The sequence below is a fragment of the Microtus ochrogaster genome, linkage group LG4, assembly GCF_000317375.1.
Source record: "Microtus ochrogaster isolate Prairie Vole_2 linkage group LG4, MicOch1.0, whole genome shotgun sequence".
Lineage (NCBI taxonomy): Eukaryota > Metazoa > Chordata > Mammalia > Rodentia > Cricetidae > Microtus > Microtus ochrogaster.
The window spans coordinates 60617685-60629687 of record NC_022030.1 but is presented as its reverse complement, the minus strand read 5'-3'; the positions used below and the strand labels follow the sequence as shown (position 1 = coordinate 60629687).

The window sequence follows — 12003 nt, the reverse complement described above, 5'->3', positions numbered from 1 at the left end:
TTCCAGATTCGCTTCACATATCTACCAAGAATTAAATTCCTCTGTGTGTGTATATATACCTAAACTCAAAGTAATTGGTTTGGTCCATACATCAAATTAGTAGTATTTTTTTATATTTCCATATATAAAATCATATGCATTTCATTGAAATGCTACCTTGAGTTAGCACTAAATATTCTTGTGACCCAGACTAGGCATTATCTTTAATCAGAGAAATTAGCATTTCTGTAGTCATTTTCTAATGAAGAATAATCAAATAATTTTTTTTAGAATTCGTAAAAGCAAAATAAACTGCATTTTATTTTGGAAATATATAGTAAGATGATTTCAAATAATGTTCAAAGGTTTGGAGTTAGGAAATACTTTCTAATAACTAATGTAGAGATCTAGCAACTTCTAGGTACCAAAGGGCTCCCAGCAGTGCCCAGTAACTGAGACTCTTCACAGGTTTAATTAGAACCTTAAGGACTGAAGAAATGGCTCAACAGTTAAGGCTGCTCTTTCAGAGGTCTTGGCTTCAATTCCCAGCAAATACATGGTGGCTAACAACTGTCTATAACTCTAAGATCTGACACCCTCACACACACACATACATGCAGACAAAACACCAATGCACATAAAATGAAATTATTTTTTAAAGTTTAAAAGTAAAAAGAGGAACTTGAAAAGTTCTTTATGAATCTTTTGGAATCTCAAGTGAAAAGTCAATTTTTACTTATGTTCTAAAGTCTCTAATATTATATAATTATATTTGTTTGTGTTTGTTTGAGACAAGGCTTCTATGTGTATTCCTGTCTGTTCTGGAACTCACTCTGTAGACCAGGCTGAACTCAAACTCACAGATCCACCTGCCTTCTTCCTCCCGAGTGCTGGGATTAAAGGCGTGTGTAGTATGAATCCATGAGAGTCTGGTAAAGGTTCTCAAGCATTTAGTAGGTTTAAAATAGATATACTCACTGATTCAGAGCAGGTTAGATGCCGCTGCTGATTCAGCTGCCTCCATCCAGACGTTCTGCCCAGGGGTGAAGAATACCAGAACAAAGCCGCCTGCTCCACTCCACCACTCAAGAGTGTGGGAGCAAAAGAGCCAGAGACCCCCTCGTCAGCTTTATAAGTTATCCTGTAGGCAGACAGGACCATGCCCTAGGCTTGCTTCCCCAAAAGTCATTGGCTAAATGGATAGAAATCCCACAACCCTTCCCCTTCTTTTCTAAATATGAAGGTGATAATTCTAACATAAAACTATTTACAATAAGAACAACTATCAAGTATTGTGTAGAAGAAAGAAAAGGTCATAACATGAAGAAAGATGAAACTACAAGAACAACATCAAGCAAGAAACATTTTAAATATCCACCATCACCCGGCTATGTGTTGAATTTTTTTAAGACTGACCAAATTAAAACGTTTCCAAATATCTTCAAAGGCAAATTTTCACATAATTTTAGTATACTTCAGTGTTGTGCAAATGGCTTTTCTTTGATGCCATAGTATCAAAATAACGAAGAGGGCTTAGTTACAGCAGGTAACAAGTAACTTCCCTGATTCCGGCCATAGGAGATAGTGAGTGGATAGCACATAGTATTAGAAGTCACTCCTAGCCTGTACTGTGGGCACTGCTTGTCACAGTTGACCGTTGCTGTCTAGCATGGTAGGGTGCTTGCCTAGCGTGAATAAGGCTTTGAATTCTAGCCCCAGCAAAAATTGTTTTACATTTAAGAGGATTATAGAAAACAAGTTCACTATGCAGGCATGAATGGACTTCTAAGGTGTCCTGTCTTCATTCCTAGAACGTGTGGGCATGTTCTTTATGGCAAAGGGAATTGATTATGGATGCAAGGAAGGCTGCTGGTGCTGGTCCTGCTGTGAGAGGTGGTCCTGGATTGCCCAGGGATGAGACAGGTGGTGAGGACTAACCTTGCACTTGCTACCTTTGAAGCAAGAAAGGCCAGAGGTCGAGGACTGCAGTCACCTCCAACAGTGGAGAGGCCTGGGCAATACGTTCTTCTGGAGCACCAGAAGGAAGCCCTGTCAGCTCCTTGGTTTTCGCCCACAGAACCTGCATCAGATTCCTGGCCTCCACACGTATATTACACTTGAATTGCCAAAACTGCCGGTTTGTAGTGCTGGTACATCAGCAGTAGAAAGCAATAGGCACCTTTCCTGGGTGCTGTGATAAAGTAGTCTCAAGAAGCAGATTAGGGACAAAAGGTCCATTACAGCTCACAGTTGGACAGTCCATCATGGTGGGAGGTGGAGGCAGCAGGACAAAGGGTCCACAGCTCACAGTCAGAGAGTCCATCATGGTGAGAGGTGGACGCAGCAGGACAAAGGGTCCACAGCTCACAGTCAGAGAGTCCATCATGGTGAGAGGTGGACGCAGCAGGACAAAGGGTCCACATCTCACAGTCGGACAGTCCATCATGGTGGGAGGTGGAGGCAGCAGGAGCCGGAAACTGCTGGTCATGTCACCAGATGTGAATGCTCTGCTTAGCTTACTCTATTTTACACACTGCAGGATGTTGGCCCAGGGAGGCCCCACCCACGGGTGAGATGGGTCTAACCCAGTCCTCACGTGTTTGCTCAAGGCCCACTTCCAGGTGATTTTGGATCCTGTCAACTCCTCAGTTAACACTAACCATCAATGTAGGATTGCTCTATGTATCTTTGCCTCCATTTTCAGGCTTGGGGGAAAGTTACACGAGAGCTGCCTTGAGTGATGTAAACTCCCCAGGCTGCTAATGAGAACACAGACCTCACCTCTAATGTGACAGCTGGGGCTGACAGATTGGAGAATATTTCCTTACTCATATTATGGACATTGACTGTTGCACGTGGCTTTCGTTTATCATATGTAGGCCTTATCTTCAGCCACAGGCTGTGTCAGAATGCAAGCTGTGAACACTGGAGTCTGGTTTCCTGTTCCAGCGTGGTTACCTGTGGGCATCCATGAGGAGAGGTGCCAGAAAATGGGCTGAAGAACCACAGAGTATGGGGCCACGCTCTTCCTAAAATGCTTCCAGCATCACCGTTGAGTCCAATTTGAAGGCTTCCTCACCCCTGGAGAAAGTGCTGTCTAAGAACCACTGTGAGGGGGCTAAAAGGATGGCTCAGCACTGGCTGCCCCTGCAGAGGACCTACCTGGGTTTGATTCCCAGCTCCCACATGGTGGCTCACAACCATCTGTAATCAGTTCCAGGGGCTATCACCCTCTTCTGGCCTCAGCAGGCACCAGGTATACAAGTGGTGCACAGATATATAAGCAGAGAAATCACCCATACACATAAAATGATTGAAAACAAACTACTGGGAAATGGGCACACAAGGCAGTAGTGTGTAAATGCTCAATAGATATGTGTTAGCTTTTTCTGTGGTAATTTCAGAAGAAAGCTATAAAAATACATAAGTTTATGCCCTTCACACTGCTTCTCCTAAAGGAAACCTACATATCCATAGTTAAATAATTTAAATGAAGAAATTAGCCTTGCTGCCCATAGACAACTTGATTTGACAGTGCCTGTTGTCCTTGCTCTATCTCTCTCCACTATCAAGTGCTTCACCCCACTTACATCTGGTCATGTTTTTATTTGTAGGTGAATTTGTAGGTAGATTTGTCTGCAAATCTATCTGTGCACCCACTTAACATCCCTGGTGCTCACAGAGGCCAAAAGAGGGTGTTGTATCTGGCAGGTTACAGGTGGTGGTGGTCGGCTGTCTGGGTGCTGGGAATCAACCCCAGGTCCTCTGCTCTTTGCCCCTGCCGGTCTCGGCTGCTGTTTGTTTTCTTTATCCTGTCCTGCCCGTGTCAGTTCTTCAGTGTTTTCTAGGGGTCCATGACTTTGACATTTGCTGGTTAGTCTACACACCATCTTTTCATCTGGTTACTCGCTGGTGACTAGACCCAGAAGCCTGTTCCCTCTGCCCAAGCACATGTGATCCTAACCACTCAGTTAAGAGGGTCTTTCTGCTGTAATGGAGTTTGTGAAGCTTTACAAGAATCTAAAATGTCTGCTTACTGATTCCGGTACTACTGATACATTTTGTTGGAATCAATTCCTGCAGTGTCTAGTGGAGAAGTGGGCTCTCCATCACTTCTGCATGGACACTGCTCTTGCTTGCTCAGCAATATTAGAACTCTGAAGTCAGTTTGTTCTCCGAGTTCAAGTACCTCAGCTGAGTCTTGCACTGCTCACGTTAGGCCAGTGTTAGCACTTAAGTCCCTTAGGGTGGGGTCTGTCTTCTTCTGAATGCTTGGTTTCTGCCACCACAAGGTCTTTCGGTTCATCTCGCACAACCCCTGCTCCAACAAATTGTTTTCTTTTCTGGGAGAACAGCATTTAGGAAGGCATGTGGCCAATGGAACTCTCACTATTGTATGCCTGAGGCTCTTAAGCCACAGCTAAGAGGGGTAGGGGTTCTCTGTTGGATCATATGCCCTCCCTGTACTTGTTCTACGGTTGGAGGTGGTGCTTGTGTCCATGTATATTCCTGACAATGCCTTGCATGTCTGTTCTCTGTAAACTTGGCTCATGGTTGCCATGTATCTGTCCAATTCTAGTCTGTACACAAGGCCATTGGGTTTCAAACCATCGTCCTGTGAGAAACAAACTAGCATGCAGCATTTAGAAATACTTGTTTTTTCTTCAGCCTTTCAGAGTGTCGTCAGCTGAGTTTCTAAACTGACATAGATTAGTGTCCCTTGTTCCCTAGTGTGATTGTGCCTAAATATGTTTATTATGTGGTTGTGCATTTGCTTGGTTTGTTTGGGGTTTTGTTGTTTGTCTGAGACAGGATCTCACTATAGAGCCCTAGCTAGCCTGGAACTTATTATGTGAAACAGGCTGGCTTCGAATTCAGAAATATCCACCAGCCTCTGCTTCTTTAGGGCTGGGGTTAAAAGGCACATGCCACCATGTGTGTGTGTGTGTGTGTGTGTGTGTGGTGTGTGTGGTGTGTATGTACAGGATCCCTTCCATTACATGTGTGAAACTTAGTCAGCTGTATAGTTCTGGATAGATCTGACTTCTCTCGTCCAGCTGCGTGGTTTTAGGGGACTGTTTTTCTTGCATTTCTACATCATGAGGACGTTAACTCGCTGGCCATATTTCCACCTCTCCCCAGGGCCCTAGCCAGCCTCCAGCTCCTGTCTCCCAGCTTTTCTCACTCTGCCCCTGTTCTCTGCTAAGTGTTGAATTGGTGCGGGATGGGCTGGACCGTGAGCAGCCGCGGCTTGTAATTTCGTCTCTTGCTGGCTTGCTTTGCCGCTGCTGAGGTGTCCCAGTGATGCTGAGCGCATTATTTTCTGTCAAGTGGACAGTTCACTTGAGGGTTCTCTTTTGCTTGTCCCTGGGGTGCAGTTGAGAGAGTGAAGCTCTAAGCTGCTTGCGAGCCCTGAAGATTGGGGTTTTAACAGCAGCTCCCTTGAGGGCCTTGACAAGCTGATGCTTGAGTCTGAGTGTTCCCAGGACGCCTTCTGTCAGTCCTGAGCGAACAGCTGCGCTGTAGAGCCACTGACTCTGGAGTGACAGTGGCCACAGTCTGGCCTCCTGCTGGCCAATGGAGGGGGACAAGCTCAAAATGGTTGGTGGTCCTCCCACCTGTGCCTGAAGACGTCCCCTTGTCCACTTGTGACACTCTCTGGCTGCTGCTGAGGTTGCCTCTTACTGGCATTTAAGCAATTGCACGTGCTATATACCTTACTGCATTTCCCTCAGGGTTCTTGTGTTTGGGGGTCGTTGATATTCTGGGTTTTATAGCTTCGTGGGTGTATTCCACAGTCTTCCAGGACGACAGTCACGTAAATCAGGCCACTCGAGGTGGGGTCACAGCCCTCTGATGCACTGTTCTTTTATTTTAAAAGCCTATTGTGGCTGGAGTAGTGACAAGGAGCCATGTGCTGTGTGGTCTTGCTTCTGGCTGTGGGCTCCAGCGGGCTTCCCTAGAGCTGCCTTGGTTTTCTCTGGTGCTGAGGCAGTCAGTCCTGCTCTGGCTCTCTCCGCTGCTCTGTGTACTCTGGTCTCTCTGCAGTGGTGGGAAGTGGACCGTTCCAGACTGTGAGTAAAGCCCTTTGGTTCTTCTCCTCGGCTCGGGTAGTGTCCTGACATGTGAATGTGAAGCCTGCACCCCGGATCTCCCAGCGGTGTCCTCCCAGCTCTCTCTGTAACGTAGACTGCTTCCCCGGACTCTGATTCTCCTCCCCCTGCTGTGGTCTGGGAACTTGGCGGGCAGTCCCCTGCCGCCCTGTTTCTATTCTCGGGGCTCCCTGCACTGTCCACTGTGACACCTGTGAAGCGTAGTTACTTTACAATGTCCATGTGGGAACCTTGTGTCCACTGAAGATGTAATACCGACCTGTAGACCGTCTTACTTCCACCATTAATGCCGGCAAGCGTTTAGCTTCTCTTCCCCTGCCAGTGTTTAACATGCTGTCAGCACGTGGACCTCCTGGGGGAGGGAAAATTTAATGCTACTGATTACCTGTTGGCAGCAGGAGAAAATCCATAGACTTGAATGGGCCAATTTGTCAGACAGGTGTCAAAGAGTTGCTCCTCTATGTGTGAATTGGGAGACACTCATGGCAGTTGCTGGGGAACATCTTAGGCTAGATCCCATCTGTTGAAAATAAGAACCGCCCACCAGATTGATTGCTACAAGGCAGGGCTCAGCAGTCTCCCAGCACTGACTTGCCCGTACTCCCGTGTCTGTCAACGCCAGGAGACTGGCCTCCTGGTAGGGTCTTCATACGGTTCGAAACAAAGGGCTGACCAAGTCAAAAGAATGTGTTCTCTTTTCCATGTCCCCTTGACTTTAGGACATTTGGGACCCCCAAGTCTTAGATATGCAGATCTCAAATGTCTTTCTGGCGTACTCTGTTCAGGATGACTGTTAAGGGCCCTAAGCACTTGGCCAGAAGGTGGCAGCAACCTCTTAGCGTTGCTCCCTTTCCTCTGAGGACTGTTGGCCACCCAGTAGTATTGTGTGCTAGCTAGCTAGCCCCTGAGTGAAGCCTCTGCCATTGCTTGGAGCCAGAGATCACCTGCTCAACTTGAGGGAGCTGCAGTCCAGGCACCAGGGAAGCCGCAGAGTGCAGACTTCAGATACTCTGAGCTGCTGCCTCCACGACTGTCGAGCTCTGGCCCTACCCTGTACTCTGGGCATCTGCCCCAGGTTTTCCAACATGCCAGTGTTACACGACCTTTTTCGCTTATATTAACTTACCTAAAACTCCCCTACCACTACTGGTCCATTCTGTATGCAGTCATGGCCAGTAGCCAACCCCAACGGAAGTCTGTCACATTTTACCTAACAGTTCCTTTATCCCTGGGTTGAGTATTTATGGACTTTGCTGCCCTACCCTAATCTGACACCAACTGCGGGCAAATGCAACTTTGTCCCTCCAAGGAGCCTTATTCCCTCTGGCCATCCTTCCCGAGGCTCCACTCCTTGTCCTGAAGCTACAGCAGGGCTGTTTGTCCCCACCACTCTGAGACAGGACAACTGGCTGTTTCCCGAGCAGACCACAGGATAGAGCTGCGGAAACCGGCCCTTAGGGAGAGTTGCGGGTCTAAGGACCTGGAGACCCTCCAAGCCCATTCCAGGAGCCTCCCCTCCAGTCCCAGCTGCGGCTCCAGTCTCAGGTGCCGCCCGCCAGCTTCCGCCCTCGACAGCGGGGCGTGGGAGCCGCAGTGGGCCGGGCGCGGCCTCTCCCTAGCTCCCGCCCCCGGCGCGTCTCCAGCGGGCTCAGAGCTCTACAAGGCGCTGGGACGGCCGGGGCTCTTCTCACCATGGCCCCGGGCCTGCGTGACCTCCCGCGGCGCGGCCTCTGGCTGCTGCTGGGTGAGTAGCCCGGGCTGCGTGCAGCATCGGCGGTGACCTGGGTCCGGGAGGGCAACACCTGAATGCACCTTTCACCTTACTCAGAGCGTGGGCTCCGCCAGGTCAGCACAAAGAATGCACCTAACGCTGCCACGGAGACGGAACCACTTGGGCACATCACCCAGCCCGCCATCCGAAGGCACCAGCAACTTTTGTCCATGCAATGGACAGCTTGCTTTCGGGGAGGAATGGGAGTGCGGGGATCGCTTCAGTTTTCAGGCGGGCTCCAAGCTGATGCAAGCTCCCTGAGCCGGCAGCAGCTCCCATCAGAGCCACAGCTCGGGAATCTGGGCACTAGCTGTTGCTGGAAGCTTGACTGTCACCTATGGCAGTTGCTTGTCGAGGCCACTTCCATGGGGATTTTCTTGTTGGCTTGTTAACTTGGCACTTGTGGCTAATAAAAATTAGAGGTGGCAGACGTAGCGGGTTTCTGTTTTAGAGTGATCGTGAACTGCAGCCCAGGGGTGACCAACAAGAAACTGCCCATCTCACTTCCCTTGTCTGTAATGCTCGCAGAATACTGTCAGGACCCTGGGTCGCCATACCTACTGAACATATTTCAGGTACACAGCTAGCTACTTTTTAACGAAAGCAAAGCAAAAAAGTCTGTCAGTGTCCCTGGGAAGGCCTGTGGCTTAATGTTTCTTGTGGTCTCTTCCCACACCGATGGTGTTGGTCAGAGGCACCTGCTGCTCAGGCTTTGGGGCTGGTAAAGACTGGCCACAGGCACGGTTTATAGCCAAAGACTCAGGACAGTGTGGCCAGTCTGTGGAACCTGGGCAGGAACAGCACTGAGCGACATTTTGTTTGCTGGGCAGATCTGACCTGTTTGTAAACCCCACCAAGGCGTGCCAGGTCTGCAGAAGTCTGTCTCTATGTAATAGAATCTGAAGGTGGATCTTGCTCCTCACAAGTCCTGGCTAAACTCACATGAGAAGCAAAACCTTAAAACAATATTGATGTCTTCAGCTGTGTTCACATTCTCTTGGTTTGGTGTGGCATTTTTAGCTTCAGTTTCCTAAGAAATAAGCATTTCTGTATTAGCAAGGCAGAGAGCTAGTTGATCAAAAAATATTATTTTAGGGTAAGCAAATAAATAAAGGTTGTTTACCAGTTACCCGGGAGTCTGCACCCTGGAAAGGCTTGTGTAAATAGAACACTATGTCTGACCACATATAAGCACCTCCTGTGTTTACCAGGAAAAGGACTCTTCTCGCAGTCCAATGTCCTGTGATCCTGACGTAGCCCTGAGTGGTCTGGCGATGTTATGTCTTGGGAGAACAAACACAACTTTATGAGGTTATCGGTGAATTAATGTCTTTGGAGCCCAGCTGTGATGAGCGGAATCTCTGAGCTCACACTGTTCTTCTCCGGCCCTGCTACTGGCCAGATCTCCTTGGTGATAGAGTTTGAGATCCTGAATGGTTGTGTGGGAGGGTTTCTGGTTTTCTTTAAAGTATGCTAATCTTCAGGGCTAAGGTCTTATTTGGGACAGTTTTATTAATGAGCTGGTGCTTTTCTTATTCTACCTGCTGGCTTTATTTGTAGTTAGCAAAATATCAGAGATGTATCGTTTTCTTTTCTCCCTGAGTACCCTGTGTGTGGTGTTGTGTTTATAGAAGACCGTGTGCATTTAAAAAAAAAATCTCATGCATAATCATCAAAAAGCTCTTCTTCAGCAGTCAGAAAAGATGTGAGCTGTGGTTCCAAGGCAGACCAGCTTGGACAACTTAAGTGATTGTTTTGCCAGCTCCCATTTTTTTGCAAACTTCACTCTGGTGTGCCAGCCACTGCTGCATGATCAGCTCCCGAACCTTCTGTACCTGGGAACACATGCCTCTCTCATCTCTCATGCTAGGAACCTAGAAAGGGGGGGGATGAGAAGCTGGACTATTTGTTAAACTATATACAAACTGCAAATGAAGTGAGCATCCCAGGAAGTCAAGAGTGTGATTGTGTTGCTGTTTTTAATCTGGGTGTAGTTCTAGCCGCCGGAGTCCAGATCCAGGGGCTCCCACTTGCTAATCGAATCACCATGTCTGTCTGCTAGCCCTGTGAGCTTGGAGGAAGAGAAGAATCCTCGGGTGTTTGCCCTTCCCTGCACTCATACTAGGTCTGTGTGCAGATGTCAGTCAGTCCAGCCCGGGGATGCAGACCAGGGTTTCCATCCATGCTAGGCTGCAGGGAGTCGTATGTAACATAGGGAAACGTTTTTTAGACGCAATCCTTTCATGGGCCAAATAGCTCACTGGAAAACCTCTAGCGATTTCCCCATACACACTGGTATGAATTCCAGTGAAAATGCTGAGCCAGGGAGCGGCTCCCTGAAGGCTCACCCTCCAGCAGCCCTCCCTCAGGCCCACAGCCCCTCCTTGCCGAGATTCCATGTGCCCTGCTGGGCTGTACCTCCATGGGGACCCTGGCTATGGGAATGGTCACAGGCTGGACAGTCAGTCTTCTTCTGGAGCCCTGGATGAGGTGGGTCTGCTTTCAGAGTGGTTCTGAGTGCCAGTTACCAGTGTGTGGCCTGCAGGCCACAGACTGCCCATCCAGGAATCAGAGAAGCAGGTGTACTCCTCAGACCTTTGGAGCCCCAGTGGGAACCCACCCAGGAATTGAGGCAAGTGTCCAATCTACGTGTCCCAGAGCTCAGAGGTCAAACGGTGTCAACACAGAGAGAGTTAGAAGCCTGGTGCTGCTACATAGCACAAGACATGTCCCCATTCCTGTGACAGTGATATGTCCCCAAATGTCCATGGTACCAAGGTGGAGAAATGCCTCCATTTCGACCGCAGTTGCCCCTCTGCCTTCACCTCTTTATCTGCTACTACAACCAGCCACTTGCTCAATGTGCTTTTAAGCTGTGAATGGTGGCCCACGACTATAGCCCCAGCACTCAGGAGGCTGAGACAGAAGGATTGCAGAACAGACCAGCTTGGACTACACAGAGAGACCTTGTCTCAAATCATCAAAATGTATCAACAACAGCAAGAATATTGCAAAACTAGGGAGATGGCTCAGTGGGTAAAATCATAGTTGCCCAAGTTCTGGGAACCCGAGTTTGAATCCCCAGAACCCACACGCAATCCAGACACATAGCTCAAAAGCCTGTCATCCCAGTGCTCTTAAGGGGAGATGGGAGACATGGGAGTCAGGAAGCTCTCAGGCATGCTAGTCTGTTGGGTGCTGCAGAAAGGCAGCGAAGAGATCCGCCTCAATCCAGGAAGTTGTCCTGGAGTGCCCATACCTGGGCTCACACCTGTGTTCACACCAGTGCCTACACACGCAGAGCCCCTTGAAGCTAAGCAAGTACAGACTGAGAAGAGGTAGTATAACAATCATTCCCCTAGCACGTATATCGCATTATGCATCCTAAGCCTTTTCAGGATTATTGGAACAGATTGGTGGTTCGTAAGTAAATGCCACTCCATTTCCCACAAGGGGCTTGTGTGTCTATGAATCCTAAAACCAATGTCTGTGAATTCCACGGGCAACTGAGTGCAGTGTGAGAAGCGGGCTGTGAGGAGGGGACCTGGGGAATGGAGCTGGGGTATTTGTGGAGTGCTGAGGAACTTCAGCACAGGGCGGGCGTGTGAAGAGCCTGGTTCTGGAAGTCATATTGATGGAAGTAAAGCTAGGAGGGGTTGAGCCATTGAGGCTCCCTTGGAGCTTGAAGGAAATGTATGCTGACTGAGCCCTGTCTTATAGGAGCGCTGAGCTACACCCCATCATGGGCTGGTGGGTTACAGGGGCTGAGGCTGGCCAGACCAGGGTGGGGAAGGACCCCTATGATAAAGGTGTTAGGATAGCAGCCTCGGGTAAACTGGAATTTCAGACAGGTGTTTCAGGATAGGCAATATTGGGGGCATATTCATCCTGTGAAGATTCTCTTACATTAAATGGAGAGGGGACATCCTGTCCTTTATGTGCTGAATGTGACAGTTTACCCCTGCAGCCTGGAGGAGGGTTTCACTAGAGAGTAGGGTGATGGCTGGTGTCTATATAAATCGAGGGTTCACGGGAAAGGCATAGCCAGGAGAGATACTTAGGGGGAGGGCAAGTGTGTCGTGGTTCACAACTGAAGGTGCGGTGGGGGAGGGCAAGTGTGTCGTGGTTCACAACTGAAGG

General features: G+C 48.7%; 1 protein-coding gene across 1 annotated transcript in view; it reads left to right on the top strand.

The window, feature by feature from the left end:
• Window positions 1-7698: 7698 nt before the first annotated feature.
• Ramp1 (receptor activity modifying protein 1) overlaps window positions 7699-12003 on the top strand; it is a 48453-nt gene continuing 44148 nt past the window's right edge. Inside the window, exon 1 of the mRNA XM_005361693.2 lies at window positions 7699-7836. Coding sequence (XP_005361750.1) covers window positions 7785-7836 — 52 coding nt within the window. The 5' untranslated portion in view covers window positions 7699-7784. The remainder of the gene's footprint in view (window positions 7837-12003) is intronic.